Source organism: Lagenorhynchus albirostris, chromosome 4, assembly GCF_949774975.1.
Source record: "Lagenorhynchus albirostris chromosome 4, mLagAlb1.1, whole genome shotgun sequence".
In the NCBI taxonomy this organism is placed as follows: Eukaryota; Metazoa; Chordata; class Mammalia; order Artiodactyla; family Delphinidae; genus Lagenorhynchus; species Lagenorhynchus albirostris.
The window spans coordinates 130,120,243-130,138,069 of NC_083098.1; the positions used below are offsets into that span (position 1 = coordinate 130,120,243).

Consider the following 17,827-nt stretch of genomic DNA (forward strand, 5'->3'; position numbering starts at 1 on the left):
ATTCAACATATATTTACTGAGCAACTACTATTTGCCAAGTAAGTTTCCAGGCACAAACAAAAGAAACAAAAATCTGTACTATTTGTGGTCTTCATTTTTGTGAGGAGAAAGAAGACATCAACAAAATAAGTTAAAATGTAATATATTAGATGACAGTAACAGAGGAGGAGCAGGATAAAGCAGGGAAGGAGAAAAGGATTATAGGGAGGAGGTGGCCAGGGAGACTCTCACTGAAAAAGGTGACAACTGAGTAAAGACCTGAGGTAAGTGAATTGTGCAGTTAGTTATCCAAGAGAAGAGCATTCCAGAAGGGGAACAACAAGAGCAAGTGATCTGAGCGAGACTGAGCTTTTTCCGTGTTTACGAATAGTCAGGAAGCCAGTGTAGCTGGAGTGAAGGCAGTGAGGTGTGCCAGTGTCCTGCTGAAGAAAGTGGGAGGGGGTGGCTGACATCAGATGATAGATCAAGTAAGTTGAGAGCCGAGGATTTGCCATTGGTTTATGATCTTGACAGAGCAATCCAGGGAACAGGCGAATGAGAGTTCACCGTACATTATTTTCTCTACTATTGTATATGTTTGAGTTTTTCCTACTTAAAAAAAAAAGTTTAAGTGAGAGGGGAAAAAAATATAATATTATTCCTTCCTTAAATATTCTCTAAGGACTCCATCTCATCTATCTCCCCTTTCACCTCTATTCTCAAGAGAAAGAGTTGGTCAGGTTTACAAAGTGGGGTGGAGCTGGTGTGAAAGACACTTAAAATCATTTTTCAGACACTGAGAATGGAAGAATTAAGGCAAAGTTTTCCAAACTTGGAATACTGTCCATTTCATTCTTCCCCTCCTTAAGTCTTGTCGACACGTGTTTCTAGTTACATGCACAATTTTAATTGAATTTAGGGACTAGTCTCCAAATAAAATTTCCATTAACTTCCAAACTGAACAGCTCCAGACTCGAGCTTTGTAATCTATTAGCTATATCACCCCTCCCCGCACAAAGGAAGTTGAGTTTTTGTTTGCTTTTCTGATTTTCATTGAGACTTCTCTAGTTGCTAAGAAGGAGAACGGATTTAACACAAAGATAACATCTGTCTTTGACCATGACCCGTGTTAGAATCATCATTCAAAAACACTAGCTTTAGGTTTTCCTGTAGATTCCATAATCATTGCCAAAGAAGTTGGACCTTGTGGTTTTCCAACTTTATCATATTTTGTATAAGTACCGCGTGCTAACCGATGGTGCCACTGGAGCTCCATCTTTATCATATTTTGGATGATAACCTGTGATCCAAAAATCAGTTGTACAGCCCAGAATGTTATCTGGACCCCCTAATGAGCAGCACGATCTAAGAAAACGGCAGCTAGAAGCAGCTGGCCGCACTGAGGTATGCTGAGCACTGTTGTTTTGGAAGTATGGTTGGCAGGGCACTGCTGGGCACGAGGTCCATTTAGCACCTTTTCAGCAGAACGTTTTGATAATGTGTTGCCAAGACAGCATTCGAAGCAATGCATAAGTAACGCAAGGTTACATATACGTAGAGAAGAATAGAGGACACTTTTTAACATTCTCTCATTCCTCAACCAGCCAACATAGGCCTGCTCCAGTTGCCTATACTTCCAGGGTCCCAAGGATCTTCACCTTCTCCCCCCAGAAAACTACAGAGTTGTCATCACAACGTGACAACACACACATGGTTGATATGGTGCAGAGGAAATGACCTACCTGAATTTGGCTCTATCATAATGCCCTTTCCCCAGCCGCAGTGATTGGGCCAAGCCGCTCGGAGACGTGCCACAGGAGTTTGGGTTACTAAAATGAGAATATGAGGACTGTCTGGTGGCTAAAGCTGTAAGATGTAAAACACAGAAACTGTGCATTGTCGTGTTTTCTACCACGTGGAGAAAACCACTATGTGGTGAGAGAGAAATAAAGGCGAAGTACACAGAGAAGCATAGATCAAAATCGTGGACAGAGAACCAGTCCAGGTGGTCTGTGGAGGCCCAGCCACACTACTGTCCTCAGGTTCTGTTAGATCCAATAATATCCTTATAATGAATTTACCCTTTTGATTCAAATTGAGTTTCTGTCCCTAGCAGTCAACTAATACACAGCAGATGTCACAGATGATTGCAAATATTTGGAGACATTAGGAGAAGCTGAGGCAGAATTTAATCCACCTTGCTAAGAGTCGTTCACATATGTAGTGTGAAAACTACTCATTAGTCCCTTTTGATTGAAGTTAGCCTGGTCGTGTTTGTTACGGCAGTTAAAGAATACATGCCTTAAAGTCTTTTCAAGACTTGGGTTCCAGCCTTCCCTGGTGGCGCAGTGGTCGGGAGTCCGCCTGCTGATGCGGGGGACGCGGGTTCGTGCCCTGGTCCGGGAGGATCCCACATGCCGCGGAGCGGCTGGGCTTGTGAGCCATGGCTGCTGAGCCTGCGCGTCCGGAGCCTGTGCTCCGCAACGGGAGAGGCCACAACAGTGAGAGGCCCACGTACCGCAAAAAAAAAAAAAAAAAAAGACTTGGGTTCCTTCTTAAAGAAAATAAAAGTGTTCATTAAAAGATTGATATAAAAAGTTAGTAATTCAGAGGTTAACCCAAAACTTAGCATAATCTTCCTTGGGAACATTTGTATATGTGGGGCGAGGGGTTAAATTCCACAAATATTACTAAAATGAGCAATTGGCAGAAAGATGGTTTAAGATATTTTGTTTCAGCATGTAAAATCTCGTTTTATTACAGAATTCTTTTGTTAAAGGCACAGCTATGCTGGGTTGCTGCCAGAGTGATGGGATCTTAACAGCCTAGTTAATTTTAAAAGATTTACAAATGCTGGGCTTCGAACTAATGATAGTAAAATATACTTCACACTTTAATATAGTGCTTAAACTCATGCTACATCTTGTGAACTTAATATTGCATCTGCAGATGAGGGGGGTTATGGGTGTGTGAATGTAGATATTTTATTTCAAAGAGAACAGAGTTGGTGGGGGAGAGCAGGACAGACCTGTAGAATAACTCAGAATTTCTCCTGACTCTCACATTCTTCACTGTAATTATAAAGTATGTACAGAAGATATTTGAACACACTGTATCAAAGATGGTATGGGTTTATTTCCAGTTAGATGCCAGCACAATAAAACGGAGGTGCTTGTTACCAAGGTGTAGCCTATCTTAAGTTTCGTGATTAGATCTCCAAATGAAAAAGTACAGCCCTTAAGAGGAAATTCTTGGCACTTGCTCCTCTTTACAACATTATAGGGTGCTTTTATGTGTATATTTTATCATTCATAATAGAGGATACATTGACTAAGATTGCAAAATAGTTGCCATTGTATCGTAATCCCCTTGTGTCCAGTTGACTCACCTCCATGAAAAAAAATTCTGTTCAGTTAGAAATATCTACTGGTCTCTTTCCAATGATAAGTTTTTTGATGGTTAGAAATTTGACGGTTAGTTTAAAATGATGAGGTGAAATGTATGGGTACAGTCATGAGATTTACTAAATAGACCTACTCAAATTTACTAAATTTTACATCTTTAGATTTTAAAAACTGTAGATGAATAATCTGTGCTTTAAAAATTCACCATTAGCTCCTTAAATATACCAACTGTTGCATTTCTCATAACAAACCAGTCCCACCAAGTGACAATCTAATACATCTTTTAAATTAAAAAAATATTGAATGTGATTTCTTCATTACCAACAAGTAGTGTCATCTGTTCTCCTTTTTCCACAACCCTTTCCATATCTGTGGATTGCTTTTATGGCCTTTCTCACAGTTTTTAGTTTATTCTTTACAAATGGAGACTTTCTGGCTCTTTTCATTGCTGAACTTGTCACAAACCTTGTGCTCTCATTAGAATTCTTGTAAAGGAGTTTAGGTAACAGTAGTTGAGAAAGAATGTTTACGTTTCATAGGCCATTAAGTAATGGACTTAATGATCAGAAGAAAAAAACATGAATATTTTGGTTAAAGCCTTCATAAACTGAATCATCTTTATTCTTCATCTGCATCTGGATTAAGAGTAACGGTAATGAAAAAATGATTAGCCAATGTGGCTTTTACAAGTATTTGTAATTTCTTTTTAAGTTATATTACATATATAATTTTTTAATTATTAAAAGGCAAGCACTGTATCTTACTACTGGCTTTTAAATCAGTAAAATCAGAGCTCTTTTTTTTTTTTCCTTTTTAATGGACATTCAAGAAATAGTTCAAAGTGCATCTCATTCCTTATAAGACAACAGGCCAGATAGTTTTTCAGATAAGAAAACGACTTCCTCAGTTTCTAAATACTCTAGTGTGTAATGTTATTACCAAATATCAAAACCTACATATATTTAAATTTTAAAATTCACTTAATGGGTAATGTAAAATTACACATAGTTAATACGTGCCACTTGTAAATGCTGATCTTAACTTGGGAACTTGGGTTTTGTATTCCTTAACTAATATGCTTAAATTTGCAGTCTTAGTGTCTTATTATCCTACCTTTTTTTTTTCAATAAATGAAATAGGATATAGATCTTTAGTTCCTCTTCATGTCAATAAAGACCTAAATAAGCACTTAGTTATACCTAGAGGCAGTTGTAGAATTGTTCCAGGGTACAAGAGGAAGGTCTAAGAACGTAAAAACTACTTGTCTTTACTATGATCAGCTCTACTTCGTAACTTCTGTACTCCCCAGCTGTAGTAGTTCTAGCCCAGTTGCATTCTGGCCTAAGTCATCTGGAAAGGGGAAGATAGATATTACAATGAAGGAGTCATAGGAGTTAAGAGGATTTGAAGTGTAGTTACTATAGAGCAGTAGTTCTTAACCCTTTTGGGGTTATGGTTCTTTCTTAGAATATGATGAAAGCTTTGAACCATCTCTCTACATATAAAAGTTTCATAGGTTTCAGAATATTCTTAGACCCATCTAGCTATCCAGGGACCCTAGGTTAAAAATCTTTCTTATATAGCCAATAAACACACAAAACTGGTGAAGTAATACTTGAAATAGCATTCAGTTCATGTAACAAATAAGACAGTGTTGCTTTATTATTATTTGAGTTTAAAACAAAATAATATAATGTGAGCTTCTAAACAAATGGCTAATAAGCAACATAAGGATTATCTGTCAGAGGAAACAGAGACCACCTTAAAAATGTAAAAGAGAAGATATGTGAATATATACTCTTAGGTATTTTAGAGTATCTTATTTGATGGTGATATCACTTAATATAAATCCTTTTTTTATTTATATGCTATTGGGAAAGAAGAGCTTTCCTTTCTTTCGGGACAATACTACTGTCAATGAGAATGACATCTGTAAAATAAGTGTAAGATAAATAATCATGTTGTCTTCTCACTCCCTGTCATGAGCTAATGGTATACTTAGCGTTTGCTTACTGGGACCTGTCTTCAGATGCCCCTTAGCTAGCTAAGTATTGTCAAGTCATTTTTTTCTATTTAACACAGATAACCATTAACACCATACCATACTCTTTAAAATGACTTTAAGGATGGCAGGCAAGGCTGCTGATTAAGCAGGACCAGCCTGCAGCTGCTCAGAGAATGGGAAAGGAGAAACGAGTTCATTATATATATTATATGGGTGTGGGAGGTGAAGGCGATCAAAAGGTGAAACTTCCACTTATAAAATGAGTGAGTCCTGGGGATGCGTAGCGCACAGCATGGTAACTATAGTTAATAACACTGTGTTGTGAATTTGAAAGTTGCAGAGAGAGTAGATCTTAAAAGTTCTTATCACAAGAAAAAGAAATAACTGATTGTGGTGATCATTTCACATCATATACATATAGTGAACCATTATGTTGTACTCCTGAAACTAATGTAATGTTCTATGTCAATTATATCTCGGAAAAAAAGGCGTAAAAGGTACTAACTCCCAAATACTCCATTCTGTGGTCAGAGTCCAGAATCCCAAGCTAGACAAGATCCAGGGAAGGCTACCCAGAGCATCCCCGAAGCTCTGGAGTTTCAAAGGAGGCATTTTTCTGTGTGTGTTGGTGGGGCATGATGTGGGAGTTTGCAGGGAAGACGGTTGGTAGGTGAGGAAACACGGGGTATATTAAAACTGGCTTAACACCCCTGCTTACACCTTCCCCCAGCCACTGCTTCCCAAGCTCCCACAACACTGGCAGGGAGGAGCCAACCCTCCAGACTTCGAGAGGAGTCCTAGAGCTAGCTGAACTTTGCTTGGTCCCCTCGCCCTAGAATATCCCCTGCTGTGCCCTTCTCTCCTCTTTGCGGGGGGCCTAGCTCTCCCATTCCTAAGTGCTCTTTACCCAAAGTTTGGTGCCTCTTGCAAGAGCTTCAGTAGCCTTCTGGGCGTAACTTGGTCATCAGCACGCCCCCCAAGGGCTCACAAATACACACCTAGATGACCCATTGTGCCCCAGACATTATTGCTTTTTTGGTCTACAGTAGGCAGTTATCTTGGCTGCAGTTGTCACAGCAAGAGCTGCATGTGTATGTGTGTTTGTGTGTATTTAAAACAAAAAAATGTAAAAACTATATCTCTGTTCAGAGATGAGCTCAGCAGTAGACCTTTTTGTAGACTCCCGAAGGTCAAGGGGCTTGGTACGTTTGGGGAGTACAGCAGGGCCAAGGCTGGCGAGCCTACATGGAACTTGTAATCTAGTGAGGAGGCAGACATTTACCACTAATAACTCTCTGACAATTGTGATATGACAGAACAGTAGTACAGGCTGCCACCAGACCATAAGGCAAGGGATCCTAAAGCATCCAGGCGTGGGGAGGTAGTGAAGTTGCCACTGGGAGCGCCTCTCAGTGGAAGCAGTCACACTGAACCTCGAAGGGCAAGTACGTTAAACCAGTACTTTGCACAATCTTGTCGCATGAAGGTGGGACTTTGTTTTCTTCACGGCTCTGTTCCCCAGGGCCTGGAACCTTGTAGGTGGTCAGTAAAGATTTGTTGAGTAAATGAATGAATGGAGGCCTCCCAGCATCTGTTTGCCTTTCTCACCCGTCTCCTTCCCTACCACGAGGTTCTTGTTCTCTCTATACCCATACCAGTTGGCGTGTTCTTCAAAACTAAAAATACTCCTTTTTATCTTGTTATGGGTTCAATTAATGTTAGAAACTTTTAAAGTTCCCACAGCTGCAGTTGGTTGTAGAAACAATAAGAATAAAAACCCCAGCTCTTTCCCTCTGTGGGGTGATCAATTCTTTTGTAAATTTTAAAAAAACAAAAACTGTTATGGGTTTCTCCATGCAAGTAATAATGACTGGATGTACATATACTTCAGCTATATATTTTAGAGACCTCATAATAACTTACATCAGCAGAATTAAGCAACCCAGGGGTTTTTCCCCCTTCTCTAACATCACTAGGCTTCTAGAAATTCTTGCCTTTTGACTCTGTACTCTGTATGGCACTCTAGATTGTATGATCTTAACATAATCCCAGATGGATTCGTATCATAAAGCTTATTTTGCAGACAATCCAAGAGCACTAGTTCGGTGATTCCTTAAATCTGAAACTTGCCCTCCAAAATTCTCACTTCTATCCTCCCACGCTCGCTGAGGTGGTATTTTAAAGAGCTCTGAATAAACGCCGCTTGCTTCCCTCCAGTTCGCTTCCCGGGCTGGCGCTGTGCTCTGCTCTGCTCTGCGTTCTCGGCAGTTCGGGGCACCCCTGGCCGCGTTTGCGCCTGTGGCAGTCTGACTCCATCTGCTGCTCTATGGCCAGGAAACTGCTGCGGTCCCCTCAGTCACATCTTTCAGGCCCGGCCACTCAGCCAGCTTTCACCGCGTCTCAATGGGGCCGGGGAGAATGGGTCCTCGGCGTCCGCGTGAGCACATCATCTCCCAGGTAGCCTCCTCCTTGAAGCACCTCCAGTGCAGGCTATTCGCAAACAGCAGGACTCCGCTCTCTGCTGGGTTCCTAATCCCTCAGACACGTAGGGGAAGTTGGTCGCGGGGCTGTGAAAGTGAAAAGGAAAGCGAGGGGCGGGGGGCTGAGCGCGCACCACGTCCCCCGCCCCTCGCCACAGTCAGCGCCAGCTGCAGCCCAATTAGGCGCAGCAGGGCACAGGTGTTCCAGACAGAAGATGCTTTTAGCAAAACCACTTTCCTGAAAATACCTAAGACTTTTTAGAGCACCGCAGCGCATTCCTTTTGGTGGATTCTTTAAAGCTGTTTAGTACACTTGAAATACAAAGAAGCTGAAAAGCACATTTAGGCCTCACTGGGAGGCGAGCTTTCTTCGCGCCGAACATCAGGAGCGGCGGAGAGAGGGGAGCCCTGCCTCTGTGGATCCGGCGTGTAGTTGCCCAAGAAGGGGCCTGGGGGCGTCTCTCTTCTCCGGCTCCGTCTCCCCATGTAGCCTACTCTGTACTGTGCAGTTCACCTACTCACGCATGTTCATATCCTTGTAGCCATAAATTCCTGTGCCTAGGATGCAGTTGTAGGTTTCCTATGAACTATTTAAAAAGCAGCCCTGGCCTGTGCTGATTACAGTAGGTAAGTGAACTCAGCTCTCCGGGGCCACTTTCTCGTCATCTGAGGGCTCCCTATAAATAAGCCGCCTCCTCTGGCACGTTTAAAATCACTGACTTCTTCTCCTCCACAGATCTGAGCACACTCTGTGCCCGCAGGATGGGGTGACGGGAACCAAACAGAACTTCAGTTGGTTGCTTAAGCCGCCTTCAGAAGTTTGTTACCCTCCCGTTTTTCTGGAGGGTACAGATAAGCTCTGAGAGGTAGTTAGGAGCTTAGTAGTGGCGGTTGCGTTAGAATCTCAGCATCCCTGTTGGAAGCGAGCAGCTCCTAGGCCTACTTGGGGCAGCAGCCCTTCTTCCCAGGCTTACATGCCCTCAAGGGTGGTGTTCCTGTTGTCACTGTCGTGATCTGTTTACAGTCAATAGAAAAGAAGTGCAGGTTACTACCCAGGCCTCATCTGGAATGGAAATGACTGTGCTTGAAGTTTTATTGGGTTCCTCATCTCAGTGCACCCGGAGAACTTGTAGTGCTGCTGTGAAACTGAAAAGAACAAGGGAAGGGTCACAGCACAGGAGGAATGAATACCCAAAATAGTGCCCGACATTTTCAGGTTTTCCTTCCTGTTGATTAGTTTTTGGTAAACAGTTTTTGCCTTGACTGTCATTCTTAATCACGTCGTTTTAAAAAATTGCCGCTGCCTGTTTAGAAACCATGTTGGTTTTAATTTTCGCAATGAGCCTGTTTCTGTTTCACAAAGCTGAGCCACCTGTTTAAACTCTTCTTGTTTCATGGATTGAGGCAAAGAACCGTAGGCTGTGTATAAGAGGTTTCGGGTTTTTTTTCCACAGTGAAGTAAGACATTGTTCTTATTCTTCGTGGCATTCAGAATTCTGCACAATTGCCTCTTTTGCCCTTTTGCATTTAAAAGTGAGGTAATTAGATTTCCCAAGGTTCAATGGTCAAGAGCCTTCTCACCCTGGGAAGTTGCCTCTCCACACCCCTCACAAGGGGAGTTGTCTCACGTAATCCAGTTATTGCTGTATTGTTGTTCTAAAGGCACTGCTTTGTCAGAGGACAAGCATAGCATGAAAATTCATACTCATATGTCCCGTTGCTTATATTGCCGAGTTATGTTTTTTCCAGCAATTGAAAACAATTACTGTTTTCCTCAGTGACTTTGTTTTGAGGATTTCTAAACATTTTCATAAAAGTCTTTTCCTTTCTTACCTTTTAGGAGCTCATCTCAAATATGCCTAAATCTTTCACATAGAGATTTCTTGCTTATTTTGTTATTTTTCAGATATCTGATAGATCTATTATTACTGCTGAACGAATGGAAAGAGGATTTGTGACGTTGGCACCAAAAACTGGGTGTCACGGCCACTGAAACACAGCCTGTCTTAGTCGCTCTGACAGTGAGACCTTAGGCCCACTCTGCTAGTCTTTTGTCTTGTTTACTCATTTCCCCAAACAGATAACATTTTCACCTTTCAGCAAAGCACGTATCTATTCTTTTTTTTTTTTTTGCGGTACGCGGGCCTCTCACTGCCGTGGCCCCTCCCGTTGCGGAGCACAGGCTCCGGATGCGCAGGCTCAGCGGCCACGGCCCACGGGCGCAGCCGCTCCGCGGCATGTGGGATCCTCCCGGACCGGGGCACGAACCCGCGTCCCCTGCATCGGCAGCATCGGCAGGCGGACTCTCAACCACTGCGCCACCAGGGAAGCCCCGTATCTATTCTTTAAAACAACACAGAATACACGCTCTGTGTATTCTGTAAATACACGCCGGCTTTACAGAGCCAGCCAAAACATTTTGCTTATACAGCCTAATGGCAAAAACAACCTGACTGGTAATTGGCTAAAAATTCATTTAAATGATCTAGTCTGCAGCCTTTGGGGGAAGAGGACAGACAAGATGGTGAAGGGATTAGGGGAAAGCTTCCAAAATCCTTTTTGCCAAAGATGTTAAGGCACCTAAGTGCCAAGAGTTTTCTTTCTAAACGGGTTAAACATTCCAGACAGTCTGTGACTCAAATTTGCATGTTTGTCTACACCCCTCAGTGAGGTTCTTCTGGGGCCTCATGGGGAAAATTCATGTGAATTCCCCCATCACTGAAACAGTCCCAGACTCCGTGTGCTTTCAAAAGTGATGCCAGCAGAAGGATGAGCTGTGTGGTCCCTGTATACACTGTAGATGTATATATACATATACATACACTCATTCAATTTTCTTACAAACTTTAGAGAGAGTAATGAGAAAGGTCCTAGTTTCAACTGAAGGTCCTTCTTCTCAGCTTCCATAGTATTCATTCCCAAATAGAGAGGTGTATTAGCAAATTTATCTGAAAAGAACTCACCTTTCCAAGCTTAATACAGAAATGTCTTCAGTAATTAACTGATGCCAGATTACTTTCATCAAGTGAGACAATAGATAACCATTTGCACAATTTTTTAAACAAATCTTCCACTTTGGTTCTATAAACCAATATATATTACTGCATTGTGGGTAAATTTGGGGGAATCTTTCTCAATTAAAGTGCGGTTTTCTCCCCCATGACAACACGGGAAGAAATTTCCTGTCCCTGTATGACAAATTTTGATACCTAAGGAAGCATCCCTCAAACTAACAGGCATACTTGTATTCTTGCTAAAATTCCTGTTACTTCTAAGGAAAGAACTAGATTCAAAGTAGGGCCCCAGACCGAAACGTTTGCTTAAAATGAATATACATCACAGTGTTAAATAATTTTTCTTACTGAGTTTATCATTCCAAAAACTTAAATGTAACTGACAAAGTCTAGGTCATATGGAACTTAAGTAAAAATATTACAAGATATTGGCCAAATGTTAGAAACATGTATATAACATGCACTTTTGGAAAATCTGTGGATAGTTAAGGAACTGTTCAGTTCAATTCAACAAATGCGCGTGGACTACGTGCAGGTCCAGGGCACAAGTGTGTGCTGTGGCCGCTGCCTTTTGACTCCGTTAAACAGACTGGTCCTCCTCCAGTCTCTCTTGCTCAGCCCTTTCCCTTTTCTCTCTATGCTGGAATAGGCGAGAGCAAAAGAAAAAAAGGATATAAGCTAGGCAAGAGCCATATCGTGCCCAGATAGAGCTGCTTGGTGTGGGTGAGCACCTCCCAGAGTGCGTGCTGAAGGTCAGCAGTAGCCCTAAAGGTAACCATTTGTAGGTGTTCTGCCAAAAACAGAGGACAGGTGGAAAGTTCTGTGGGAAACACCAGCTTAAAAGAATTAAGCAGGTCATCACTGCTAGGCCTCACAGAAACCTTTAGCATTCTGCTGTGCTTTGTGGGAGACAGAGCATATACAGTGTTACCTAAAACCTATTTGACCATGAAATACTTCTTCCTCTGAAAATACACCGATATGTCAAGGGGAATGCTGGCATGGGCCATGAAAACAAGCAGGAAAGCTGCACTTTTCTTGGGAAGCATGGTATCTTGGAACTCACGCCAAAATAAATGACCCAGGGCAAATAGAAACCAGCCATCATGAAATGGATCTCCTAGGAATACTTGCATTTCCGGGCCTGTCTTCTTATTGAAGTTAGGAGAGAAGAACCAATAATCTGATTAATGTTTTTCCTTTTGGAATTTCTACTAAAAAGCCCTTTTATGGGGAAAAAAATAAAAACAAAGGATCTTTTAGGAGTTATGCTGTCAGCTGCTAGTGCATCATCTGCTTGTGAGCTGGGTTTAGAGCATTAGAGATGACTGTCATCGACTAGCCTTCACTGTCATTATGGCCCACGTGACTTCTGAAAACTATCATTGTTATTTTTAGTGACATTTTCACGATAGAATTACTCTTTTTTTTTTTTTACCCCCTCCATTTGGGATACTGAGGCTAGATCCTTGTAATTCCCGGTTTCTTTCTCCCCACCTTGCTCGCTTTATTTCTTCTGCTCAGAATGCCCCTTCCTTTCCTGTGTGCATATCTAAATTCTGTCCTTCCCACTCCAGTTTATGAACCAATAATTTCTTCCTTCTTTCCATACCAAAGCACTTTCCTTTTGCCTTGCTAGTGGTACCTCTTAATGCTATGTCTTGGACATCTCTGGACCCTCCGGCTGGCCTCACCTAGTTGTTGCACAGAGTAACCAGCCATTCAGTGGACGTTGATTGATGAGTGACGGGTTAATTATGAGTAGAGTTCTATTTCCTCTCAATTACTCGTTGTATATTGCTAAGCAAATATGATAGGAAAATAAAAGTAGCAGAAAGGATTGCCTAATTGACTGGTTCTTCAGGGCATCCCTTGTAAATAAAAAGAAACAGGATAAGATTTATTGAAGCAGGTGTTGAATTCAGGCAGCCCTCAGCCACGCTAGAACTGCAAACAGCTGGGCTCCTTCTACACAACGGAAGACAGCTTCATATGAGGTGCTTGAGTACCAGTATTCAGCTGCTCTGTTTCCCTTGTCATTGTCTCCCAGAGATTCTAAAGGTCATCTCTGTCTAATCCAAACATTTCTTAGCGCTTTAGTCAAAACTCTGTCCAAGTTTTCTATACCTCACAATTCTGTAGAAATTGTTAATTAAGGGTCAGGCCAGTATTCAATATAGTTGGCAAATTACTGTGAAATGTTAACATATACCGAAGGCCCCAAGTTACCAACATCCAGCTTTCAAATGGCAGTTACTGCTCTGACCACCACCAGTGCCCCCCTCTGCCACTGCCATAGAAGCTAAGGGCAAAGAGCAGTTTACAGCTTAGAGGAGAATCTATAGATGCAGATATGAAGGAAGGAAGGTTGATCTGCAAAGAGGAACTGCTCAGGGGAGCCGACCCCAAGGGCGGCCTTCGAGGCCTCATGACCTCTCTTCCCACTACCTACATTTCCCTACCTTGCCATGTTAGGCTACTTGAGATTCCAGTTATTAGAGGAGTATAATCGTTTCTTCTTCTCCCAGTTTGACTACTGTGTATTGAGAGAGGAAGCCTTACTAGACTGTTGGTTCACTTTCTCAAATGCGCCAGCAATATTAGCCACCCGGCCACATGAACCAAATTCCAGGAGTTTTGAGGGGTTCCAGGCAGCCTTGCGCCTCCCCTTCCTTCCTCAGCCCAACCCAACCTCCCTCCCCCGCCACTCACCACCACCCTATTTGCCATGCTTCCATCAGGCTCCACACACACCTCTATGAGGGGGTCACCGCATGTACAGAACCTGGGGGCACAAGTCCCACAGCAATTAATTAGTGAAGTCATTAGTAATTGTCTAGCACACATGGTAGGTGTTCAGTGAATGTTTGTAGCCGTTATGTGCTGGGTCCAGTATTCTCTGAGGGAAGTGTCAGGTATGAAGTGTGCAAGACATGGCATTGGCCCAGTGGTGGCAACCTCTCTACCCGACTTAGCCTGAGGGGGGAGCCACACAGTGGAAACCTTTCCCGTACTGTCTCAGAGAAGCAGCTAGAACTGCACCAGCAAGCAGGAAATTCAGTCCTCTTTGGCTCTTCCAGTGATTCTTCTTCCTACTTTTCAGCCTTGCAACCATCGCTTCAGATTCTTGCACAGATGAAAGAAGTGCTGCTCAGATGGAGGGGAGGAGGGGATGGAGCTCTCCGTACTTGGTCTCTTCACCTCCTTCTGGAGGTCCCTAAGGTTCCTTTGGAACAGAATAGAACCAGTTTGCCATGGGGGCGTTTTATGTGCTTTTACTGTGCTTATTAAATATCACATCTGATTTTCAAATAGCCCTTTTTGCACCAGAATATGTGATGAAGTTGTTTCGCTAATCCTTAGAAGTTTTGTTTTTTCCTTCAACAAGTTGGCAGCCATTCTTTCTGGAAAAGCATTAACATGCATAACCACTATGGTCGACTTCAGTGCCCATTAATGAAGCCCAGAACTAACGGTTACATTGTCGTAATTTGACAAAGCCATCTAAATCTATGCATGTTTTTTTGAAAGCTCCCTAAACATGCTGCTAAATCCCCTAAAGAGCTACTAAACTGCTTTGGCAGCCATTAGCCCAGCATAAGCAGAGGAACTCTTTTCAGTAAGTGAACAAACAGAGAAAATATGCTGAATGGCCGGACAAATGTGTTTCAGCTGGCCCTTTCATTTACCGATATAAGGGTGCAGTCAATATCAATCACTGTTTTCCCTGTTGCCCTGAAAATCACAATATCTCTTTTCATCCCACAAGCTCTTTTCACCACAGTAATGTGTCTTTAGAATGACACTGGCATCAGCCCGCTTCCGCTGTCTGAAGTCCAGAGAGCTTAAAACACATTTCAGGATTCAAGACTTGAACCTTCCTCCCTTCCGTTTTCCTACCGCGCACTCTCTCCTCCCTCCCTCTAGCATCCACTCCACCCCCTCCCCAGCTTCTTTTCAATTCTCCCGGCTTTCCTCGCTGAGTAAACAGAATTCACTTCTCTGTTCTAATGCAGCTCTCCAAAGTAAACGGAGACAACTCTATCTGATATTCCCAAGATTTAAGAACTCATTAAGGAGATGCACATAAAGAAATGCTTTTACATGTTGGTAATAGATCAAAGGTTGAAAGGAATGTGGAAATTCTGTGCTGTGACAAGGTGTGCTGATGTGCAGGTCCTCACTCTCCATCAGTGCCTCCTTCCCCGGCCCTCCCCTCATCACCGGGCTTCTCCCCCGTCCACCCCACCACCACAGACACACTCATCCTTTGTCACCCCGTGTTAGAGGTCTGTGCCTGCGCGTCTGCTCCACCTTTACAATCGTAAGCTCCTTCAGAGCAAAGGCCATAACATATGTCTTTTTGCCGCTCCTGGATCTCGGTACTTAATATGTTGTTTTGAAATGAAGGTGATTACTTTTTATCCTTTTGAAAACTCAAGTGGAATGACTCCCAAAGATAAATTTTAGGGATAGGCTTTTAGTTGTAGAAGTTACCACGGATGAATATTTGAAATGTTAACATTTCTAAAAAACAGTATTGATTGTTTTCTCTCTCCTTTTTTTGTTGTTGTTGTTTTTGTTTTTGTGTGTTTGTATTGTTTCAGATTATAGCCGTATGTAGAGAGGCAGCCCTTCTGGCTCTGGAAGAAGACATTCAAGCCAACTGCATTATGAAAAAACACTTTACTCAAGCCTTGAGCACCGTGACACCCAGACTTCCTGAATCATTGAGACGTTTCTATGAAGATTATCAAAACAAAAGTGGGCTGCATGCGCTTTGAGAAAATATACATATTCATTATGCTAAAAGTACTTTCTAGAGAAAACTTGTTTCTTTTTTAAAGCGTGTCAGAATAGCCCTTGATAAGCAAAATGTCTGAAATATGTTGACTAGATTGAGGGGCCTCAGTTCTTGTAGACATTTTGACTCATACGGCAACAATGAAAATATCCATGAAAAATCTCTGGACAAGGGTTTAAGTCAGTTTTATCCGGAAATGTGTGCTGAGTTTTAAAAGGCAAACTTTTAGCTTTTTCATTAATTTGACCTGGTTCATTCCTCCCATGAAATGCTTTCCTTACTCCAGAATCCATTTCAGTGCATTTCCAAATACCAAAACTGTGGGCATCAGTTTTATACAAGAACATAGAAGATGCGTGTAGATGAAAGCACGGTGAAAATTATTTGCAAACCTTTAATTTTGAAGGCCAGCCCATGAAATGGCTAAAGCACCAGCTAGGCTTATGTGACCTTGTTTCCAAATACGTATTTGTTCTCATTATAATTCAGACTTAACATTTTCGCTTTAGCCTTCTTAACCTCTACTTATGGCAATTAAAAAAAGAATTGAGAGTTATTTCACATACTGTAATGGCCTTTGGAAGTTTAAAAAATTGGAAATATAAGCCCAGTCCAGACCTAGAAGTACTTGTGGTTTTTTTTTCTTTTTCTTGTTTTCATAAAAATGCTATAAATTAACCATATGAGGTATTCATGTTTTAACTTGTATGCATTTCCAGGTTACCAATAAACTTCTTCAGTTCAAAGGAAAACCAACTTGTACTCTTAATCATATTGTCTAACATTGCATTCTAAATATCTGTATTTATGCTCCAAATTATTTATCCTTGAGATTTCTTGACACTTTGATAATCCATAAATATCCTTGAAAAAGCTGTTGGAAATTGATTGGTTGACTTCCAGTTCAGAAGCTGGCAATGGGAAGAATGTGCACTTAAACCCAGTCACTGTAGATCTTTGAAAATTCCCAGAAAGACAAGTCAGGCGAGAAATACCTGATTATCAAAATAACAGGGCTGTACAGTTTTGTGGTGGTAGACATTCTGAAATCACATCTCAACTGTTTCATCCTTTGACTATCAGAAATAGATTTGCAGGCTTCCGGTGGCGCAGTGGTTAAGAATCCGCCTGCCAATACAGTGGACACGGGTTCGAGCCCTGGTCCGGGAAGATCCCACATGCCGTGGAGCAACTAAGCCCGTGCGCCACAACCACTGAAGCCTGCGCTCTAGAGCCTGCGAGCCACAACTACTGAGCCCACACTCCGCATCTCCTGAAGCCCGTGTGCACCTAGAGCCCGTGCTCCGCAACAAGAGAAGCCACCGCAATGAGAAACCCGCACACCGCAACAAAGAGTAGCCCCCGCTCGCCACAACTAGAGAAAGCCCACGCACAGCAACGAAGACCCAACACAGCCAAAAATCATAAACAAAAATAAATAAATTTTTTTTAAAAAGTAGATTTGCAAGGGGTCTTTACCCAGACTACATTGGTTTATTAGTAAATAAAACCACCCAAGGGACGAAGAATGTTACTACTATTTAGAAATGTGCTGGGAATTCCCTGGCTGTCCAGTGGTTAGGACTCTGCGCTTTCACTTCTGAGGGCCTGCGTTCAATCCCTGGTCAGGGAACTAAGATCCCACAAGCCATGTGCGGCCAAAAATATATATATATAAATGTGCTGTCAAATAAGATAGTCACTAGTCACATGGCTATTTGAGATTTTAATTAAAATTAAATAATATTAAAAATATAGTTCATCAGACATGTTAGCCACATTCCAAATGTTCAAAGGCCACATGTGACAAGTGTCTGCCATATTGGACAGAATAGATTGTAGAACATTTCCATCACTCAGAAAGTTCTGTTGGACTCTCTTGATTTAGAAAATAAGGCTTACCCATTGAAATAAATAGAACCTCAGGGCTTCCCTGGTGGCGCAGTGGTTGAGAGTCCGCCTGCTGATGCAGGGGACATGGGTTCGTGCCCCGGTCCGGGAAGGAGTGGCTGGGCCTGTGAGCCATGGCCGCTGGGCCTGCGCGTCCAGGGCCTGCGCTCCGCAACGGGAGAGGCCACAACAAGTGAGAGGCCCGCGTACCGCAAAAAAAAAAAAAAAAAAAAAATAGAACCTCAAAGTTA

The 17,827-nt window shown here is 42.3% G+C and overlaps 1 protein-coding gene across 1 annotated transcript in view; it reads left to right on the forward strand.

Moving 5' to 3' along the window:
• Positions 1 to 17,064, forward strand: part of AFG2A (AFG2 AAA ATPase homolog A) — a 338,551-nt gene extending 321,487 nt beyond the window's left edge. Inside the window, exon 16 of the mRNA XM_060148678.1 lies at positions 15,490 to 17,064. Coding sequence (XP_060004661.1) covers positions 15,490 to 15,666 — 177 coding nt within the window. The 3' untranslated portion in view covers positions 15,667 to 17,064. The remainder of the gene's footprint in view (positions 1 to 15,489) is intronic.
• The last annotated feature ends 763 nt before the right edge of the window (positions 17,065 to 17,827 follow it).